Genomic DNA, 24,197 nt, shown 5'->3' with positions numbered 1-24,197 from the left:
CGATCCCTTAATCGTCAAAGCATAGATAATAGACACCCCTTTTAGTTGTGGTATAGTAGCTAGTTGGCTAAGCTTGTTCTTGTAAAATCACTCTCTTATTTAATCTCAGAGGCTCTAATTTTCACTTTTAGTTGTAGTCTAGTAGCTAGTTAGCTAAACTTGCTCTTGTAATGTCCTTTTGTCTGTTTTTTCTTACTGAAAATTATGGATTATTACATAGAGCCCCATTCTAATGGGATCCTCTCAATGTGTAGTCCCTGATCATTTGGGCATGCCACGGCACTAACTTGCAAGCTTAATGCTGTTTTACTGTTACAAATTTTCATTTAATAACATAATTTTTTACATGATCACACTTACTAGAAATACACATACATTCATGCATAAAAACTATACATACCTGTGACAAATGGATTGGGACAAGTTATTATGACTGATGTGTAGAAGGATTCTATATTCCTACAATCTGGTGATCATGCATATTTATTCGTTCAACTTTAGCATTAAGCAGACTCTATAGCTCCTGCATTTAAGTACAGCATATGGGTCCCTATAATGAACTGTGATAAGGACAGTTATCACTTTCTATATGCATGTATACATTCTCCATGCATGTCCATGAGCTAGCAGTCAATTTGATATTTTTCGTATATCGACAGTACTTTCATAACAACCTCTAACTCAGTCGGACTGTCAACTATTTAATAACAAGCAATATGTATATATACAGGTCTCAAATTGTAGAATTAAATGTAAGTAAAATTAACTGAAACTTTCACAACAAATTATGATAGCTAAACTGTGTACATATAAGATAGTTAATTGCTGCATGGTAAGGTTAGCAGTTTGGCAGTGTTTTGATACATGGTGGATATAAGCCAGTGGATGATCAACAACAGATTTGCTGAGTTGACTTTCAGGGTGTGTTTGGTTGTACAACACCATCCTCTCCTCGGTGTAAATATTGTCGATTTGGTCAATGGAAAGACCTGCTATGATTACGCTATCCAACATAAACTGATCTCTGTAAAAGAAGTTAGGGAAGGTTAAAACTTGGGTTTTACTCCATATGGGGTCTCCATTTGATAGCCGGCTTGCATCTTCAACATGGTAGACATCTCCATCTTCATCCTTCATCTGCTGCAAAGAACATTTTTGTGACCTCTTGAAGACCCTGAAAAGCTTTGTTGACTTGTGACACTGTAGGATATTTTGGAAGTTGCTCTAAACTTTAGTTAATTTTTCCTTTCACAACAACTTCATCTCCCCTGACAGTTAAATACATCTTATCAATGGACTTCTCAGCCAGGTTGACTATTACAGCTTTTCCTCCTGGCTTGAGCACTCGATACAATTCTTTAAAATGTTTGCTCAACCTTTCCCTATCTAAATTACAAGTCACATACAGACTCATAGCAACGTCAAATGTCTCATCACCATACGGCATGTCCATCACATCTCCAACTTTGATATTCACCATGTTAAACTGTGATGTTGCTTGTCTTGCTAATGTGACCATCTTCTCTTGGACATCAAACCCATCAACTGATTTGGCTCCATACCGAGCTGCTTGGTAACTCCAGTAACCATCTCCACATCCAATATCCAGTACCTTTTTACCAGGGACCTCTGACTTTAGGAACTCTTCCATTGCCGGACACAGGAATGCTTGTATCACAGGCTCCTTCTCGCAATACTTGTCATAAGATTTAACCCCATCAGATCCATACAGGTCAGTTTAGGTCAGAATAACCACTGCTTTTAAACTCTACCGTAAATGGTGAAGATATTAAGCTCCATAGTGATTACTGAATCATACACCCAGCTCACTCTTTTATATACCATATAGCCGGAAAGTTTGGCGAGTGAACGATGTTTCACCAAACTAAAATCCGCCAAATCGTTTGTCCAATACAAATCATAGTCCAGCGCCTAAGCCAAATTTTCGTTCACTTTTTGATAAAAGCACCAATTTTTTACAGGGTATATGGAGCATGCACTAAGTGTTTTAAGAAGGGGAGGTACGTAAAAAGTCCTCAGGAACACCCCTTTTTGCACCCTGGCAAGAAAACTATTTGTTACTATTAAAAATCAATCATGTTTCTATCAAGTTAACTGCTGGGCCTAGAGAGAAAACCATCACTAATAATTGATGAGAAAACATGCATGATTACAAACAAATTATATATTATGTGTCCTCGGACAACATGCGACCACATGTCTGACCAACAGTGGACAGCAGTGGGCATGGCAAGGAAAAAAAAAATTATAAATTTAAGTACAAAACTAAAGTTACAGCTTAAATTATATACAGATTAAAAACAGTCCGGGTTGATTGTCCATTCTTTAGAGTTCCTACCATAAAATATTCTCTGTGAAGCAGAAATTGAGGCACTGGCCATCTTGAACAAAAGATTTCTAGCACTTCCTTTGGAAAATAGGGATACTTGCTGGGTAAAATTTATCACATCCTTAATTGCAGCAATAGAACTAGGTTGAAAATGGCCCAAAACACTGACTTCCACAGTTCTGTAGCAGTGAGGAATCTTCAAACGATCCAATTCAGCCAAAAGCTGTACATACTCAGGTTTATAAAGTTTGCGGTTGTGTGCAGACTCCAAATGATGTATTGAGTCCAATGGACATGTAAGCTCTATAATGCCCATCGATGCAGAGTGTCTGTTATAGACTCAATAGTAGTACTTAGACAATGGCATACAGCGTTTCGTTTGATGTGTGGAGGTCTCTTATTTGCGAAGAAACCTGGTATCAGGTGTCTTACTGGTAAGACACCCGACAGTTGTTTACAACCACAATGTGGCCTACAGTAAGGTAGGGGCGGGCGTTTCCGGACAAAGTTTACACATGTATTAAAAATTTGTTCAATTCTCCTCGAGAGAAAAACGGATTCTAAAATGCTTAGTGCCGAATTGTAGCTAATGAACTAGGCTATCGGGGTATAAATTGTGGATGGTAAAGTATAGGGTGCTAGGAGAAAGAGCAGTTTAAATTTGCAGTTTGAGAAAATGCCAAAAATTTATGTGGCTGGGGTTTCCGGACACCACTTTAAAAAGGCGTACCTGCCATTGTTATGGAAAATGTTGCACTCTATTGAGTGTCATGGCCCAGCAGAGACTCAAAGCATTCTATTTGTCTGGTTACTTTGTTGGTGACAGCGATTTTTAAGAAGCAGAACTGCTAGTCCACCAGCCTTGCCGAGTCGACCATGCGAGTGTCTTGCAGCGCTTTCGAAGATGCGACATTTGATCTACTGCCCGGAAATCTGTATCAGTCCTTGCCTTAACACTGAAACAGCATGGTTAAGTAGTGTGGCCCCGCGGATCCTTGCTTGGGGCTTCTCCGGGATGCTGGTTGTGTTGATTGCGCGTGCCAGTTAACACGTCGCAGGTAATGGGCTTGGATTCCAGTTGTACTATCTCTAAATCATATATCCGTTCACTGAGTAGTGTGACTGATCATTTGTGATGCCTATGGTGGCTTAGAATTACAAATGGTGCCCTCAATCTCCTGGTAACATGCGTAGTGAAAGTTTTTACACAAAAATATTTTACACTCGCAAGCAAATTGTGATGTATCTCGGTAATCCTTAAAGCTATCGAAACAAAACTGTAGTATTTATAGTACACAAGTAGGGTACTTAGGTGCATAAACCATAGCCTGATCGGTTTCTATTCCATCCTTCAGTAGCGGATTAAAAGTGAAGTGTCCGGAATATCCAGCTGTCCGGGCGAATTTTTTTTTTGGACGCACTTCTGACTTAGAAAAATTTTCATGTTTTGTGAACTTACCGTTTTTCTTAGTTTTACGGAAAGCAACATTGTTTGCGGAGAAGGAAAAGGTCTCTGTATTAAGTGTGTTGGTCGTCTTCAAAGATGTTGTGAACAACGGACGAGATGGATATTTCTTCCTTGCCGCCCGCCTGTCATCTCACAACACTAGTGTGACTCGATCGCTGAAAACTTCTAGGCTATGGGTAAACACCTCGAACAGGCTCTGCCTTCTGTGTACACCCTCCAGTGCCTAACTGGTAAAGTAGATAACAACAACAACTTCGAGTGAAGGCCAAGGTGAAGGCATGAAAGGATAGAAGGATACTTGTAAGAAGGTGTCACAAGTAATAACAACAGTTGGGAACTGAATGTGTACTTTGTGACTATTGAGGGCTGTAATGGTAGACTCTGGGTATCTAAATCAGTAAATGTTTATGTTATCTTTACAGTGACCAGAACTGAAGGTCTGCATGCATGTCACTAATTTTACAATATGTAGCTACTCAGTGGATTTGAAAATATTGTTACTTGTGTACTATAGGAATAGTGTTTTTTTTGCTATAACATCTGTGGAGCTCCATTACAGTGAAACCTTTTATTATTGGACACATCTGTTATCCAGTAGTCTAACACTGTACTGCCTGTTCCATCAATCATCAAGGATGTATCCAGGTTTAGAATACAAGAAACAAGGTTAGGCCCAGAGGATTTAGTGTGGGGCCTTAGGCCACTCCAAATAAATTCTCTGTTTCCTGTCCGCCGCTCGCATCTAGTTACTGTCAGCTCTAACTATTCCATTACTCCATATTCTTCCATTATTTTCCTGTTATTCTTGCATACTGACAGACACAGTAAAAGCCATTTTGAAACAGTGTCAGCAGCGCTATCAAGTCAGCACAAACTTCATGTTTGTGCTATTTTTGCAACTTAAAAAGGAAGAAACAAGCTTATGCGTGCTTTTATGGTTGTACTAGGCAAATAATGGCTTGAAAAGCTGCATCCCCGAATCATTTAACACTATACCTTGATAGTCAAGCAACCTTGATTATAATTTAAGTTCAGATTTAGCCTTAATAAAATATACATGAGCATCGGGTTATAGAGGTTTCACTGTACTTTTGTTAGCATTTATTACACTTGTTCACAAAATTGATGCAACAGCTATTCAACCTTGACCACTACTCAATATAAAACAATGTTGTTGTTTTTTTATTATGACACTGCTCAAATGCAGCCACTGTTAAAGGTGTGGTGGTGTTTAGCTATGTAAAAATGGTACTTGTATTATGCATGAAGTATATAATTATACTTAAGGCTTGGGACCTAATTAACATGGATGTTATATCATGACGGGTGATCTTTCAACAAAGTCTTAAAATACACATGAGCTATGTTTGGGACCTACTTGAGTTGGTCACTTTAAATGAGATAATCTTATTAATGAGCTTGTCGAGTATACCTTAGCTATGTTTGGGACCTAGCTACTCAACGTGGTCACTAATGAAGTAGTCTTATTAATGAGGTCATGCAGTACATCTTTAACTAGAGACATACTTGATATCGTCACTATAATGAGGTGGTCTCAATGAGGTTGTCAAGTACACCTTAACTATGTTTGTTACTCTACGTGAGTATTACTATATTAAGCATTATAAGGTATCATTGTGTATGTATGTATGTACTTGTCGTGTTCACATACTGATTTGGCTTCCATAAACACAAAATCAAACTTATCTTTTGAATTGCTGGCTAAATAGACCACCACATTGGAACTGGAGGGTCTGGTTTCTGCAGCTTTGGCACTTCTATAGCCATGGGTTTGTTGGAAATGATGTTTAGTGAGCTGGAAAACCATGAAGGGCCAGTCGCATATACACAAGAAGCCAGTACAATACTTATGCATTACTGTAGATGCATACATGAGATAACTTGCCGAGTGTGAGGTCTACAATATAGTGTACTAGGAAAAGTAAATGCTATCACATTGTTTTAAATAGCTGCTAAAGAGTATACTACATAACTATATGATGTTGTACATAATAATCACTGACTCGTAGAATATTCTTAACGTTGATGTAGTAAGTAATATAAGTGACTAGATTTGTTAGCTCACATACGTATGTATATGCTTGTGAAATTCTCAGGTATCACATTAAAGTGTTCAAGAATGACAAAGCTATGTCCATCTATACCTTCAAATCAACCAGGCTGCTTGAAGACATCTTACGTTTGACAGCCTTGTACAAAGGCAGCTGAATGTATTGCTCAAGTGGAGCAAGGGAAATTATGTATAGATGTAGCAATCAAGTTGCAAGGTAGTATACCAGAATTGCAAGTTGTGCAAACTGGTAGATCCAATCAGATATTGCAAATCAATATATGTGACCAGATTTGCAAAAAGGAGTCTTCCATACACATCCTATTTACCAAATTTGACGATTAATAACTTAAGATTGGAAAAAGATATTGACTTGAAATTTGGTCAGTAGTGCATACTGACATAGCTTAATTGATGGAGAAAATGTCAGGTTTATATGTTAACTGAACACTAAGTTATGGCCTCCCAAGTTTAGAGAATTGGATGTGTGCGGAAGACCCCTTTTGCAAATCTGGTCACATATGGGCAAAAAAATTTTTTTTTAATCTATAAAAGTAGGACCTCAAGTAAGTATCAACTAATTGGTAGATGTGCAGCATGACCTCAATATCCAGCCAATCATTAATGGTCGCTACAATGATGTTCATCTTATCTTCAAATGTGCAGCTGAACTCAATGTGTATGCACACGTCTCCAATAGCTGACAGTTGATAACATTTTTTTGGTTTCAGCGTTACCCTTACATGTTTGATTATTGGGTGGAAAAGAGATGGATGTGGTGGTTCTTCCTTTGTTGGTCAAATAGCCAGTACAATGATTTGACTTATTCTTGCCAATTATATTGTTAGTCCATATAAATCATCACACCAAGGTCTTCAACAATAATTACATGTGGTCTAAAGTATAGCTGTGTGATTTAAATCTAAATTTTAAGTAGTATAGTTAAGTAGTTAGGTTACTTTTCTTCAACATAAATAACAATCTGGTTCCATGGTCTGGTCAATGGCTGACCTGTTTTGGGTAGAAAGCCAAAACAGTTATAATTTCATGACCACGGTCAACCTAAGCAAATTACATTCCCAGGCAATATGCTACCTTTGAATGCCCATTATGTGACCACATTGTGAAATAGGTCTTCCAAATTAATTTTGATGATTCATAACTGCAGACTGGATAGCTATAGATAGCTATTGGCATGATGTTTGGTCACAGGTTAGTATTAACATACATTAATTTGATCATGGATACTGCAATAAGTCTGTGGATCAAGTCACTACCTGGTCTGGGATTTATTCCTGGCCATTCCTATAATTACTAGCTAATTTGGCCATTCCAATAATTATTCAAAAGCGGATGAGACCCACTAAACCTGGACAAAATGTAACCCAAATGATGAAGGCACTTACAACATTGGTAAGAATAACAGCATCAGTAACATGAATTCACAAAGCAGTATTCAAGGGTGCAGTGCAATTGTAGAACAAAAACAAAATTCTTCTGAGAGCCAAAGATGTGGCACAACACAATATTTAAAACTCTTACAGAGTGGATCCCATTTGTATTTTGCAGACTTTGAATGAAGCTAGTAAGGCCACTCCAAATAAATTCTCTGCTTCTCTTAGCAGGTGGTCCATATATTTCTATTATGAAATTGGCAGCTTTTCAAGTTATTATTAGCCTATAGGTACAGCCATAGCAAACAATGTAATAACATTTTCAGCTTGTACCTTCATAATTTACATTGCAAGAAAAACACAAACATGAACAGTGATAACATTCTGACATGTGAGCTGGCAAACCTTGCAAAACCAATTTTATTAAGCCTGTGCAGTATGCAGAAAACAATGGAAGAATACGGAATAATGAAACAGCTGGGAATAAAGAGATGCGGGTGGTGGATGGGAAACAGAATTTATTTGGAGTGTCTTAAAACGAGTGCTAACCTTTTCATACCCCGGCAGTTGCAAACTTTATTCAATCACACAATACTATGGTACATACCGTAATGAAAATGATGTTAACTTTACACAGAACAAACAAACTACTGTGGTCACAACCTGGATACATACATAATGACAAGTACAAGATAGCTATAGGTAGTTTCACTCTCAGAGTGTATACAGCAAACAAGGATATTACAGTCACATACTACACATTCGGTTCCCACCCTTGTGACAACTTCTTACAAGTGTCCTTCTATCCTTTCACGCCTTCACCTTGGCCTTCACTCGCCATGATCGAAGCCGGTTTTCAGCGATCGAGTCACGCCAGTATTGTGAGATAACAGGCGGGTGGCAGGGAAGAAATGTCCATCCAGGTAGGTCTCATCCGCTGTTCACAGCATCTTTGAAGACGACACACTTAATACAGAGGGGCTAATAGTTTCAGTGTGACCTTTTCCTTCTCCGCAATGTTGTTTTCCGTAAAACAAAGAAAAACGGTAAGTTCACAAAACATGAAAATTTTTCAGTCAGAAGTGCGTCCAAAAAAAAAATTCGCGCTGTCCGGAAACCCCCTTACTTACCTTAATGCAATTAGCCTTTTGTGGACAATTAGTATTTCGCACATCAGTAAACACCAAGCGATTACGAGCAGATCATTACAAAGAAATTACACTCAGGTACGCTGTTATCGTGGGTAGTTCAGCGGATTTATAGACCATCGTGGTACAAGCCATTAATTCAGTTTGTGGCCTTCGCCATATTAAAGCACGCTCTGTAGACCATGCAAGACAGCCATGTTGGCACTGGCTATTCCCATTTGCTGCCATTCACTCGTATCTATAATGCCTCAAACATACTTTTTATCGACTTTACAAATCTTCAGTTATTCGCGCTTCATGGCTTGCGCGCGAGCTTGTGCGACCTCACATATCCTTTGCTCGCTGAAATACCCTAGGTGTTTACAATGGGAACTCTCTATACTAACTCACTGCTTCTACGCCATTGTCTAAAACACTTAGACACTCACAATAGGCGTCTTCGAGGATTTAAAAACCATCGGTGAGGATTTAAAAACCATCGGTGAGGTCAATAATTACCTCGGCTGCGCCTCGGTAATTATTGACGTCACCTCAGGTTTTTAAATCCTCGAAGTGTCTAACTATTACAAAGCATACAGCTGGAACATAATAGCCTATTAGTAATCTATAAAAAAACAAATCGTTTTCTCACCTAGGCAGTAAACAAAATTACTAAAATTTCCATTTGCAGGGATTCTGTTAAAGTTTTGGACCTTCAATGCTGACGATTGTGTAGTACTATGTACAAGGATCATCCTGATATGTATCGTTTCTTTATTAAAGGGGTATAACAAAAGTTATTTAATGCTAAAGTCACAGGTGGATATCTCAACAGAAACCATGAACTACAGCAGTTCAATTATCAAGCACAGAGCTTGAACAAAAGGTCCCTTGTCTTTATACTGGGCACCATATGAAAGGTAATTAAATTTCTAGTTTAATGAAGGCAGTTGCAAGTTGTTTCCACATGTTGTCCTCAAGTTACAGTGCTTTCAATTCAGTGTAATATAGTATAAGCAAGAAAAGCACATGGATGTGTCATAAGGTACTTCTTAATACTCAAAATCTCACTTCATTGGAACCCAGCTCCTTTATGCTTATTTTAAGCATTATCACAGCACTAAGAGATACCTTAATACTCATCTGTGTGCTTTTCTTGCTTATACTATATTACACTGAATTGAAAGCGCTGTAATTTGAGAACAAGATATTGAAACAACTTGCAACTGCCTTCATTAAACTAGAAATTTAATTACCTTTCATATGGTGCCCAGTAGAAAGACAAGGGACCTTTTGTTCAAGCTCTGTGCTTGATAATTGAACTGCTGTAGTTCATGGTTTTCTGTTGAGATATCCACCTGTGACTTTAGCATTAAATAACTTTTGTTATACCCCTTTAATAAAGAAACGATACACATCAGGATGATCCTTGTACATAGTACTATACACAATCGTCAGCATTGAAGGTCCAAAACTTTAACAGAATCCCTGCAAATGGAAATTTTAGTAATTTTGTTTACTGCCTAGGTGAGAAAACTATTTGTTTTTTTTATAGATTACTAATAGGCTATTATGTCCCAGCTGTATGCTTTGTACTACTATGATACTAGGCCCAGCAGTTAACTTGATAGAAACATGATTGATTTTTAATAGTAACAAATAGTTTTCTTGTCAGGGTGCAAAAAAGGGTGTTCCTGAGGACTTTTTACGTGCCTCCCCTTCTTAAAACACTTAGTGCACGCTCCATATACTCTGTAAAAAAATTGGTGCTTTTATCAAAAAGTGAACGATTATGTCAATTTTAAGGGCTTATGTACTGCACTAATAAGGCCAATGAAACTTGATTAGCAGTTTATACACCCACATGGAATTTCATTATTGGTATTTCAAGATCTAATAGAGCAGTCACTTTTACTGAAAAATCGCTTGTTATAGATTAGTAACGTTTAGTTATTTAATGCAAGAGTACTTAAGGCCACTCCAAATGAGACTGTAGTTTCCCGTCCTCCGCCCGCATCACGTCTAGGCACCCGCATTGCATGTCAATATTGTCATTATTTTTCCAAAACCACTTCCTGTGCTGCTTTCTGGAAACTTCTCATGGAGCCTATTGCTAAAAAGCACAATGAAACCTAAAAATGAATGGTTCTGGTGGTTGATAGCTTGCAAAGAAGCCCTTGAAATCCTCTCAAGATTGAGATACTCTAATAGAGCAGTCACACCTCTAATAATGAATAATGATAATAAGCCTCCCGCCCGCATCGAATAACGAAAACACCAGGACGGGAAACTACAGTCTCATTTGGAGTGGCCTAATCAATGTAGATCCTTACTCAGTGTTTTTTGGCAGAAATCTCGAGAGAAATCTTAATGGGTTTGGATCAGTGTGTGTTGTGCTTTTGGAACTTGAAATAATGAATAATAACCACCCGCCCGCATCAAAATTTCAAAAATCTGAGTGAGAAACTGGTAATCAAGTTTCATTGGCCTAATTAGCTCAACAAATTAGGCAAACTTTGTTCTCGCCAAAATCCTATCGCGCGCGGCAAATTCGCCAAAGTTTCCGGCTATACGCACACGGTAGCTACGCATACGCATACTAGCGCACACTTAAAACAAGTGTGCTATTATGACACGTCCCCAGTTTCAGCACTGTGACACTACACATGTGCTCATGTTGAAATAGCACACTTAAAATATCACATGTGTCAAGTTAAAACAGCACACTGCTCAACTTACAAGCGTGCTAAAGTAGCACACTACAAAACAACCGGCACACTGGCATGCATGTCAAATTAACACATCAATGTGCTGTTTTATAATGCTGGTGTGTTGTTTTAGCACACTTTCATTTTTAGCACACTGTACTGTGTTAACATAACACACCTATGTGCTAAATTAGCACAAATGGAGTAGTACATGTGCTGACTCACTGCATGGGGACATTTTTGTGTGCTGTTTTAACACACCAGTTTTTACTGTGCGATGTCAGTGCATGGCAATGAAATATTGCATTTGCGTATTGTATACAAATGGATCGATGTATGATGTAATTAGTATGGTAGGATACCCTTCAGTTGTAATTGATTCCAATGAAAGTTGCTGTTGAAGTACAACTTTTCTACGAACTGTTGATTTTCTAAGAATTAGATCTTTTTAATCACTTATCAGTAGACACATAGATACAGCGCCAGTTATGGACTATCCAGACTATACATTGATTACATATACATATATAGCAGTGAATTGATGATTGCAGTAACTATTATCATTGAAACATTATAATATTAGAATGTGCAAATGTGTGTTGTTGATTCAACAACACAATGCATCATCCTAGTATTGACATTCATAATTTTTCTGCTGAACAGCAATAGAACATGGTATATATTTCAACACGTCATGGTATTCTGAGCTAAAGAGCCAAGAAAAAATATTGGAAGTTCAGTATGGAGGGATTACTAGTGCAATATAGCTACAACAGATTTGCCGCAGCTAAGTTGACTTTCTTGGTTGTACAACACTATCCTCTCCTCGATGTAAATATTGTTGACTTGGTCTATGGAAAGACCTGCTATGATTACATTATCCAACATATAAACTGATCTCTGTAAAAGAAGTTAGGGAAGGTTAAAACTTTAGTTTTACTCCATATGCATGGGGTCTCCATTTGATAGTGGCTGGTTTGCATCTTCAACATGGTAGACATCTCCATCTTCATCTGTTGCAAAGAACATTTTTGTGACCTCTTGAAGACCCTGAAAAGCTTTGTTGACTTGTGACACTGTAGGATGTTTTGGAAGTTGCTCTAAACTTTTGTTAATTTTTCCTTTCACAACAACTTCATCTCCCCTGACAGTTAAATACATCTTGTCAATTAATGGACTTCTCAGCCAGGTTGACTATTACAGCTTTTCCTCCTGGCTTGAGCACTCGATACAATTATTTAAATATTTGCTCAACCTTTCCCTATCTAAATTACAAGACTCATATCAATGTCAAATGCATGTCTCGTCGCCGTACAACATGTCCATCACATCTCCAACTTTGACATTCACCATGTTATTAATAATAAACTGTGATGTTGTTTGTCTTGCTAATGTGACCATCTTCTCTTGCATGGACATCAAATCCATCAACTGATTTGGCTCCATACCAAGCTGCTTGGTATAGCTCCAGTAACCATCTCCATACCAGTACCTTTTTACCAGGGACCTCTGACTTTAGGAACTCTTCCCGCCCCCATTGTTGGACAAAGGAATGTTTGTATCACAGGCTCCTTCTCACAATACCGACTTGTCATAAGATTTAACCCCATCAGATCCATACAGCTAGGTCAGTCAGCTCACTCTTTTTTACATACATAGTGATGTGCACGGTATAGTGAAGTATTGCATTTGCATATTATATCATACAAATGGATTCATGATGTAATTAGTACGGTAGGATACCCTTCAGTGGTAATTGATTCCAGTGAAAGTTGCTGTTGAAATCCAGCTTTTCTATATGAACTGTTCATTTCCAAGGATTTTCTAAGAATTAGATCTTTATTACTAACTACATTAGTATAGGCACATAAATACAGCACCAATTAAATGACTGGACTATATACATTGTAGTATATATGTATGTGCTTGAGTTGAGTATAGTATCAACAGTTTATAGCATGATTGTAACTATTATGAATGAAAATTAATATCTGTGAGGTGTATTTTTTCAACTACAAAGACATTTTTCAAACACTAAAAGTGATTACATGCATAGAGTAGTATACCACACGTGGGGCTAAGGCTCTCCATGTCTTGTCATATAAAAAATACAACAAAGAGGCACATAGTCTATTTTTTTTAAATTTATTAATTAAGGTTTTATTAAGTATGTTTGAAAAGTGCTATAGTTTTGCGGTGGTCTGTTTTATAGTATGACATATAGGTTTTTTACTCTTGTTACACTCACTGCATTTTTTGCAAATATGTGTAACCATACCTTCCTGTTTGAAAGTGTGTGCATTGGGAAGCTTAAATGTGCCACTGCACACTCGTTGATATTTACTGGTGATAAAAAAAAAGATAATAGGCCATTATAAGACATTTTCTTACACACCTGGGATAGCTACATGATGTTTGTTGTTCTTTTTATCTGCTTTACCAGTTAGGCACTGGAGGCAAAGCCTGTACGAGGTGTTTACCACGAGCCATGGATCAGTGAGTTCATTATAACTTATAACACCTAAATACTTTTGTTTTCAGTGTGGTACAATTTACTGAGATACTTGGATGCTCTGACTACTTTTAAGAACCACCTTTAAACCACAATACACTGGATTTAATTGTTAGTATATCCAATAGTGTATCAGGTGCACTTCCGTAGGCTCTAATATCTATGGTGCAACTGTGTATTCATAGCTAGATGCAGCTGCAACAGAAGGATCAGAACTACTACATAAGCAGTGGCGGATCCAGGGGGGGGGGGGCTCTTCCCTTAAAAATGTATATAAGATCGAGATACTCTAATAGAGCAGTCAATCACCAATCACTCTAATAAAGCAGTCACAGTGTTCATGGGGAAGTGTAGCTTACTTAGGAAGCTATAAATAGGATTTTATTTTACATAACATACGTGATATAATATATTTGGTAAAGGATAACTAGCTATTATTGTTGTGTCCTTTTTTTTTTTTACTCTTCAACTTTTTTTCAGCAAGGTGCCCCCTCCCCCTCTTTCCAGACTCTGGATCCGCCCCTGATAAGTGTTGTGTCATCTGCATATTACAGCCACGGTATGGACTATGAATCTGGAGACCCGGGTTCGATTCCCATTTTTCGCTCAGTTTCTTTTTGTCCAAGTTTTTTTATGCACTTGACTGCCGGCCTTATGCATGAATTCTTTTTGATTGTGCTTAACGTGTGTCGTACTTTTCTGAACGCTTGACAAGGAGGATGGCGAGTGATAAGCGATATCAACATGGCGTGAGTAAATATCTGTGTTTGTAGCTGTTTGAAAATGTTGATTACTGATTACTGATAAAAGTCAATCACTAGTTGTCGGGCACCACGCCTTATTATACAGAGTCTCAATTGGATAAACGAGAATCCACTGTAGTGTACTAATAATGTCCTTGTTAACACTTCAACACGACGGCGTGGTCCCTCTCAGGCTCACATGCGACTCCCTCAAGTGTGCTCTCTTGACTTGGCCTTACAACCTCCCCCTCCTTAACATGGCGCGCCCCGGGGCTGTCAGTATTCTTAAAACGCAGCGGCGTTCTGATTACTCTTCCACTACGAGTTTTTGTTCTAGTCTGGGGGATCTGTTGATTCTCACTACTTGCTGCTGATTGGCTCCTCTTAGCAGGTTGACTGTTGTCACTGCCTATACCCTTATTGATGTATTTCAATACTCTGCGACGTCTCAGCCGTTTAGAATGGCCTACCCAGGGTTTTTGTACCCTCTCCATACCAGGGTGGCACTTAGATAACCTTTGTCTTGACACATTCCACGGTTCAGCATTCTTGTCATTTACCAGCTTAATGACAGCATTTGTTGATGATAGTGATTGCACCTCAAATGGTCCTCTGTAAGGTCGATCCAACTTAAAACGTGGCTGTACCTTCAGCATAACTAAGTCTCCTTTCTGTAATCACGTTCTCTCACACCCTTATCATATTGTGTCTTCTGCCCAATCTGAGCTTTCCTAATACTCTTGCCTGCCAACTCTCTGGTAGCCTTTAGGTCCTTACACAACTCCTTGGCATATTCTGTAGCTACAATAGGGTAACGCACTGTAGGAGCACTAAAATCCAATGAAGTAGGCATACGTGCATTTCTACCATACACCAATACAAAAGGTGACTCACCAGTTGATGAGTGTGGGGTGGTACGGTAAGCAAACAGTACCGGTCCAAGCAGCTTATCCCAGTCTCTCCCTCCTTTACTCACTAACTTAGCTAACATTTGTTTCAGAGTTCTGTTGAAACGTTCAACAAGACCATCGGTCTGGGGATGACCTCCAGAAGTAGGTAACTGTTCCAATCCTATCAGTTTAGCAGTCTCTTGTATTACATCTGATAAAAATTCTGCTGCGCGATCATGAATTATTCGTGTTGGCACACCATGTCGCCACATCAAGTCTAGTAAACATCTAGCTACAGTCTCTGCTTTGCGGTCCTTCACGGGGTAGACTTCCGGCCACTTGCTCAGATAATCTTGAAACACTAGTGCATATTTACTTCCTCTCTTACTAGTGTCCATCTCAAGGAAATCCATTCCTTTGCACTCAAACGGACCACCCACCTCAATACTCTTCAGGGGGGGTCTTCCAGGGTTACCTTGGCCCTGCACTGAGGCACATTCAACACAGGATGAACATTTCCTATGTACATCTGCCCTCATTCCTGCCCAGTAGTAATACTGGTTCAGTCTCTTGTTCATTCTCTTTGCAGCAAAGTGACCTGCATAAGGTGCATCGTGATGTTCCTCCAGTATTTGCTCCCGTAGGTGCTTAGGTACTACGAGCCTCCTACGGTCTGGCATATCTGCTCCATCAAAATACAACACTCCTTCTACCATATAGTACCCCTTCTTGGCCTGAGATAACACTACCTTAGCCTCTGTAGGATCACTAGGTAACTCCTTGATTTCTAGGAACTTGATTAACTTCACCAACTCACTATCCTCTCTCTGCTGCTCTTGGACAAACTGTAAATTGTTGGGCCTGTCCACTGATAAACCCTCTGAAACTACAAGGACTGCATTACTGTCCCTGACATCAGCAGCTGGTGTCCTCGATAAAGCATCTGCGACCACATTTGCAGAGCCTGGTTTGTGCTCTAGCTTGAGTGTTGGCAAGAATCTTGCTATCCGCAAGTACCAGCGAGCCAGTATCCCTTTGCTTTGGCTCTTCAGATAAGGTAGATAGGACTGCACCAGTGCCTTGTGGTCCGTATACACTGTCACTTGGTTGCCTAACAGATATACTTCAAAATGTTCCAGGGCATACACTAATGCAGCCACTTCAAGCTCCGTCACACCGTACTTCTGTTCTGCTGCAGTTGTTGCACGGCTGGCATAGGCGATTGGTGCTCGCTCTCCATCCTGTGTACCTTGTTCCAGAACTGCTCCAAAACCCACTAAGCTTGCATCTGTCCACAAGAAAAACTCCTTCTCCCAATCTGGAGGGTGTAGCACAGGTGCAGAGATAAGGCATTTCTTCACTTCTTCAAAAGCCCTTTGGCAGCTTTCCGTCCACACAAACGGTACAGGCTTTCCGGTAGACTTCTCGTGTCATGTAAGATCTGTTAAGGGCCGTGAGATGGCTGCCATGTTCGGAATATGACGACGATAAAAATTTGCCAACCCAACAAAACTTCGTACCTCCTTAGTAGATTTTGGTTTTGGGAACTCTGTAATGGCTCAAACATTCTTTTCATTGGGCTTCACACCCTCTGGAGTCAAGGTGTGGCCCAGGTACTCAATCTCTTCAGTAGCAAACATACATTCCGAAGGCTTCAGACGAAGGCCAGACTCCCATAGTTGCTGGAACACCTTCTGGAGATGATCCAAATGCTCCTCAACTGTCTGTGAAGCAATGAGTATATCATCAAGATACACAAATACAAATCCCATTTCCTTCCACTAAATAGCTTACCCATCAGCCTTTGGAAAGTTGCTGGCGCGTTGGTTAAGCCAAAAGGCATACGCCTGTACTGGTAGAGACCCAGGTGACAGATAAAAGCAGTTTTGGGTTTTGAGCTATCTTCCATTTTCACCTGATGGTAGCCCTTCATCAAGTCTAGTGATGAAAACACCTTTGCGTGTCGTTTTCCTACCATGTCCATCAGTTCGTCAATACGAGGTAGAGGGTAACGGTCAGGTACAGTGTCCCTATTCAGAGCCCGATAGTCAACACAGACTCTCAGTCCTCCACTCTTCTTCCGGACTAACACTAAGGGGGATGAATAAGGGCTGGTACTGGGTTCAATACAACCTGACTGTAACAAATTATCCATCTCTTCCTCTAGCTCCCTATGTAGCGCGTAAGGCAGCCTTCGAGCAGTTGACTTCACTGGTGGTGCAGTGCCGGTATCAATGGCATGAGCTACAACACTTGTCTCACCTAACTCATCATCAGTTAGTGCAAACACATCATTATACTTACGGACTATCAGTCTAAGGTCATCCTTGACGTTGGAAGTGCAGGTGTTACCAAACTGCAGTTCGCTGCATAACTTCTTATCTCTGCCTTCCCCTGCAGATTCACTCTGACACACTCTCACTATCTCATCCGTCTGGTCATCTACCCATACTGGGTCATCCCTTGTCACAACAGCAACCTCTTCCATGTTACCAATAACAGTTCCCTTCTTCACTACAATGGGGTAACTTCCCCAGTTATGCAATAGGACTCTGATCATAGTGTTGACATCCTCCAGTAAAGCTTCTGTCATATTACACTGTTCCTTAGCTAACTGCTCCTCGTTAGGTGATATCAACCAGGTTCCTGCAAATTCTCCTTGAGCATCAACTACTGCTTTAGTCCACTTCATCTGACTGGGTTTGATGTGTACTGTCTCACCTAAGGTTACCTGTAATACATTAACCACATTAGCACTTGACCTTTCAGCTCCATCCCTTGGGGTAGGTTCAATAGTGGTGCCATCTGAGTAACTCACATGAAAACCATGCTCTACCAAAGCATTCGTCCCAAACAGTACTCCACAATCCTTAAGCTCTCCTCGCCATAGTGGTTGGCTGGAGTCAAGTACAAAACATGGGATAGGACAAGTCTTGCCAGTAGTTTCCACCTGCACATTCAACACTACCACACCAAGTGCTCCTAGCCGTTGCCCAGTTGCACCCACTGGGTGAGTTCTCAGAGGCATATTCTTGGCTACACAAGTTGCAGTTGGCCAATTATTCAACTCTTGGATTCTTGGTAGCATTTGTCGTCGCACTATGCTGACCTGGGAGCCATGATCTAACAGGGCTCTAGTCTTATAACCCTCGACAGTAACATTGACTTTGTAAGTAGGTCCAACCATTGGTGGGCACTCAGGGAGGTTTCCTTGGTCACTGATTCTGTCAGCTGAGACAACTCGGGACCACAATTCCTCGTAGTTAGTCTGTTCATTCTCACACTCTCTGGTGCCCTTTTCGTCAGTACTCTCTTCTGTAGTTACTCGTCGAGATCCCTTAGGAGTCTCAGTGTTTGGACACATCTTTGCTACATGTCCCTTCTTATCACACTTGTAGCACTTAACATGTTTCAAGGAAAACTCACCTGCCCCTCTGGTGTCCTGCCCCTTTTGTTCACTTTGTTCTCCATTGGGTGTACCCTTGTTCACTGGTGGCTTCTCAATTGATTTCTCAGTTAAGTCCCTCTTGGCTGATCCACTATTATATCCTCCTGATTTCCGAGCCTTTCCCCAATCATTCCCTCTGCTTCTACGCTCTCTTTCCGCTAGTTGTGCCTCTGCCCTTAATAGACGTTGAAGTAGGTCTTGGAGCGACCAGTCCTTGATTTCCCCAACCTCCTTCTGAAGAGTGAAGGGTACTTTATTCCATAATATGGAAATGAGATTATTGTTCGAGAGCTGGTCCGGCGCCATTTTCTGGTAATCCTTCATAGCCTCTAGAAGGCTTTGAGCAGACTTAAAATCCTGGTACTGTAACTCGTGGCACCTTAAATACGCTGTGCGTGGATCCATGTGGACTCCATAGTGGCTCTTGTAAGCCTGCACAATTGATGTCCAAGATGCCTTATCTTCTTGATTTAGTGTTCTCTGCCATGTAGACTTCGCTGACCCAGTTAAAAACCAAGAGAACCACTGTGCTCTCATCACGTCTGTCCATTCACAGTCTCCAGTGGCCTCACAGAAATCTGTTAACCACACTTCAAAATCTTCCTTGCCATCTCCAGTAAACTTACTCACTCTGTCTCTCAGCTCCTTGAACTCTGGGGGGTGTTTAAAATTACTAGGAGGTTGAGCTTGTGGGGATGCTGCATCTAAGTTCAGCCTTTCCCTCCTTGATACCAATGAGGAACCAGATCTAGCTGGAGTGGTGTGTAGAGTTGTGGGTGGACTTATATGTGATATTGAGCAGGTGGTTGTGGTGGGTGTTGTTTCAGGTACTGAAGGGAGTTTGCGCCTGCCTCCACTACTACTGGCAGTCATAGGCTTTAACGTCTGTACTACGTGGCCAGGCTGGCGAGCCGAGGCGCTAACGAATTCTGGTGCCAACACACTTAGTGGCTTTGTAACCTGCAAGCCACTGCCACTTAACTCACTCACGCCACGCTCATCACTTGCTCGACGCGCATCCGCCAGCTGGTCACGAAAGCGCGTGTTCTCTAATTGAAGCGCATCCTTCTCTGCTGCCATACACTCCACCAAACGTTGCCGCTCCTGGAGCAGCCGTTCGTAAATACTCAATTGCGTATGCATGCTGCTGAGCGTTATCTGCATCTGCGCCTCAGCCAGTTGACGCGCGAGGGTACCCTTGCGCCTGCATGCTGTACACGTGAACACAAGTGCCTTACTGGACGTCACTGACAATAATGTGTACAATTCTACTGATGGGCGGTCGCATACTTTGATACACTCGATGTGCTCCCACTGCTCGCATACATCACACATCAGGGCTGCATTGTGGTCTTCCACTTCTTCATGACACGTACTACACGGAAACACCTTATTGTGTGCTGCCTCTTCGTCCATCTCTATCAGTAGTCGCCGTGGCAGCCACTTCTGTTCCTTTCTTGATCCTTAATCTTCAATCTCGGTAGGGGACCTCCAAGTTGTCGGGCACCACGCCTTATTATACAGAGTCTCAATTGGATAAACGAGAATCCACTGTAGTGTACTAATAATGTCCTTGTTAACACTTCAACATGACGGCGTGGTCCCTCTCAGGCTCACATGCGACTCCCTCACGTGTGCTCTCTTGACTTGGCCTTACAGATCGCTTGCCATACCGGGATGAGCAAATGATAAAATAATTTTAAAAAGGGTAAACTCCCCGACTACGTACCACTGAGGTGGGGGAATCGAAGGTTGGGATTAGCATCACTAAAAGAAATACTGGGGCTAGGAGGGGATTTGTACGGTCATGTGGCGTTAGTAGCAACGCGAGGGACCGGTGTCACAGTGATATATGTTTCCCCGGGTAACGTGTTTCCCGCACACATATCACTAGGGATCCGTGTTTCCCACCAAAAGCTGTCAGTGATATGTGTTTCCTGTAGCGATTTTTTCAATATTTCACCGCACACACATATCCCTAGGGATTCGTGTTTCCACGCACATATATCACCAGGGATCCGTGTTTTCCACTAGGATTATAGCCACCGTGCAGTAACTCCAAGGTCCTATGGCTAGTTGCAAACAGTACGTGATCCAACCATCACTGCTTGAAGGTTCTTAGTTTACTAATTTGTTAAGCTGCTTTACTGTAGTTGTACTGATAGTAAAATGTCAGTAACTTTAAGTATATGGAACATAATTGTTTTACTAAGTTTTAAACTCTCAGTAAAACATTAGTGAATGCAGATTTACTGAAAAACGACTAAAATAACAAACACTTAACTGTTCCATATACTGGGGATATACCACTCTAGTAAACTAAGAAACTTCAAGCAGTGCATTCAGTAGATATATTGCTATCTAGCTAATAGACACCCATGGATATTGCATGTATATAGTTATAGTTAGCTAACTAGCTATATAGAGTCAACTATCAATTATCGCGCACTATGCTTTTCGAACAGCTGCCACTCACTTCATAGAAATCCAACAGCTTAGGTTATTACACCACAAAGTAGCCTACACTAAGCAGCAATTATCCTCCAATAATTAGGTATGTAAGAGTAATAGCGTAAGAACTGCAGCTAGTAGTATGCAAGGTCCGATAAATTCCAGGTTCGAACAAAACCATCCATTTACGAACATTGCGTTTTACTACCAGAAAACAATACCCTTTTTTTTCTTCAAATTTATGTATAACATACTTGTGTTCATTGGCTACCAATGACCAGAAAATGGTTTCGATATCTTTAGCATAGAGGGAGTACGGGCCTTACGATATTTGTCGGTATTTTCGAACGCCATTTATTTTTATTTAGCCATGCCCACCAGTAGTAGATTTTATGCTTCTACAAGAAATGCAACAGTGCTAAAGTACAGGAACCGGTAAATAAGTACCTTGCATGTATAGAACTGTACTGTGAAATTGATATCAAAGATATTTTCGTTGTTGCACTGCATTTTTAGCTCCTACATGAAGGAGATGCAAAAAAGTGAAAAAATGAAGTGAGGAGAACCAACCTCCTGACCATCCCTATATGTTAGTCTAGATGGTCTAAGTCCCTGTAATTAGGTTAGGTAATCCTAAGGCTGCAGCACATGTTGCTGTCAGACCTTCAGTGCTGGTCACTGTAAAGTGCTAATAATAAATACTTTAGGTTTAAGGAAGAAAATCCATCCCTCCTGGAGGAAGACTGAGTGTGGCCCCGACTAGACATTGGGTGACCTGCAGTTCGAATCCTGGAGTTGGAGGGATTTTTTCCTTACTTTGGCCCCTTTTCTGTTACATCTTATCAGTCAGTCAGTAAGTCAAGTCATTAAGTCTAAGTCCCTGTAATTAGGTTAGGTAATCCTAAGGCTGCAGCACATGTTGCTGTCAGACCTTCAGTGCTGGTCACTGTAAAGTGCTAATAATAATAATAAATAATAATAATAATGGCCCACCACAAATACAACCATAAAATTTAAAGGGCGTTGCTTTATTTACCTTATATGGGTACATAAAGTAGCGAAATTTTGCATCTTTATGTGCCCATATAAGGTAGAAAAGGAAAGCCCCTCATTTTTTACGATGATATTTGTAGTGGGCCACCTAGACTAACATATAGGGATGGTCAGGAAGTTGCTTCTCCTTACATAATTTTTTCACTTTTTTGCATTTTCTTCATGTATGAGCTGAAAATGCAGTGCAACAACGAAAATATCTTTGATATCAATTTCACAGTACAGTTCTATACATGCAAGGTACTTATTTACCGGTTCCTGTACTTTAGCACTGTTGCATTTCTTGCAGAAGCATAAAATCTACTACTGGTGGGCATGGCTAAATAAAAATAAATGGCATTCGAAAATACCGACAAATATCGTAAGGCCCGTACTCCCTCTATGCTAAAGATATCGAAACCATTTTCTGGTCATTACATAAATTTGAAAAAAATTGGGCATTGTTTTCTGGTCGTAAAACGCAATGTTCGTAAATGGATGGTTTTGTTCGGACCTGAAATTTATCGGACCTTGCATACTATTAGCTGCAGCTCTCACGCTATTAATCTTACATACCTGATTATTGGAGGATAATTGCTGCCTAGTGTAGGCTACTTTGTGGTATAATAACCTAAGCTGTTGAATTTCCATGAAGTGAGTGGCAGCTGATCGAAAATCATAGTGCCCGATAATTGATAGTTGACTCTAGCTACTATATAAGCTAATACAATAATACTAGCTAGCTATACTAATAATCAGAACTATAGTCATTTAAATTAAACTTTGTTACTCTTCTCTGGACCTGCTCAATAAGTGTGATGTCCTTGATATGGTTAGGTTTCCAAATCACTGAACAGTATATAACTTGCGATCTCACTAAGGAAATATACAAAGTTCTCTTGGCTGCATGTCACTGTTTGATGCTTGCTAAAGCTGTGATGGAGCAGTCCTAGCATTCTGTAGGCCTTAGGGATTATGTTTTTGTAGTGTTGATCCCAAGATAGGTCTGATGATATTATATTATTATCAGTGATGGGCAAGTTACTTTTTAAAAGTAACTAGTTACATATTACATATTACTTGCAGCTGAACTATTTAGTTACAATTACATATTACCAATAAAATAAAGTAGCTGTAATGATATTACATATTATATTACTTTGTGCCCACAGCCTTAAGCTGTCACGTTTGAAACTACCACCTTATCACGTGACATGATGGCGTTGTTGGACAATGTGCAAATCTTGATTATAAGTAAGAAGCTGGTGAATAAGCCTCATTCAGTAGTCTTCATTAGCTAGGCGTTACTCAGTGGATTACTAACGAGATTAGTAACTTCGTTACTTGTAGTAATAATATTACGTAATATTAGATTCGTTACAGTAACTATATTGCTTAGGTAACGCGTTACATTTGTTACATTTGTAAGTAAAGTAACTTGAGTTATATTACCTGTTTTTATAGCGTATTTCGTTATATTACTTAGTTACCACAAAAGTAATAATATTACGTAACGCGTTACTCCCAACACTGATTATTATTGATTAGTTATACATAGTTGCAATCACATGATTTACTCTATATAGCTAGAGATAGTATTTTATTGTATATACATGTACTTGTAGCTACTGTTTTATTAAACTGATGCTATAGCTACATAGCCAAATCACAGCACAGTTTAGCAGTTATAGTTGAATGCCAGTGAATGGCTTGATTTCCTCCATCAACATGTATAATTATAGTATTAGTTGTATAGGTATGGCTAGCTATGATTATTAAAAGTGCATGCATGCCTATGCTAACACTACGTACGTTGCACATGACTTTATAAAGGGGAAACATATTACCCGGGGAAACACATATCACTGTGACTTGTAGGTCGCTAGCGAGTTAGTGATATGTGTGTGGGGAAACACGGATCCCTAGGGATATGTGTGCGGGAAACACGTTACCCGGGGAAACATATATCACTGTGACACCGGCAACCACTTGGATTCTAGTAT

At 40.0% G+C, this 24,197-nt stretch overlaps 1 protein-coding gene and 1 long non-coding RNA gene across 2 annotated transcripts in view; one reads left to right on the top strand and one right to left on the bottom strand.

The window, feature by feature from the left end:
• Nucleotides 1–1,231: 1,231 nt before the first annotated feature.
• Nucleotides 1,232–1,651, bottom strand: LOC136252824 (demethylmenaquinone methyltransferase-like). Its single transcript, XM_066045400.1, has one exon. The coding sequence runs from the start codon at nt 1,649–1,651 to the stop codon at nt 1,232–1,234; it is 420 nt and encodes a 139-aa protein (XP_065901472.1).
• A 12,656-nt stretch (nt 1,652–14,307) lies between these two features.
• The window catches only part of LOC136253051 (uncharacterized), a 63,961-nt gene continuing 54,071 nt past the window's right edge, over nt 14,308–24,197 (top strand). Inside the window, exon 1 of the long non-coding RNA XR_010699923.1 lies at nt 14,308–14,379. This is a non-coding gene — a long non-coding RNA (uncharacterized lncRNA). The remainder of the gene's footprint in view (nt 14,380–24,197) is intronic.

Source organism: Dysidea avara, chromosome 4 (genome assembly GCF_963678975.1).
Source record: "Dysidea avara chromosome 4, odDysAvar1.4, whole genome shotgun sequence".
NCBI classification, from domain to species: Eukaryota; Metazoa; Porifera; class Demospongiae; order Dictyoceratida; family Dysideidae; genus Dysidea; species Dysidea avara.
The sequence above is the reverse complement of the archived record's forward strand: the minus strand, read 5'-3'. Positions and strand labels throughout refer to the sequence as shown.

Bases quoted from the DNA above. Each gene is read 5' to 3' on its own strand.
- LOC136252824 (XM_066045400.1), bottom strand. From the start codon at position 1,651: ATGGAAGAGTTCCTAAAGTCAGAGGTCCCTGGTAAAAAGGTACTGGAT.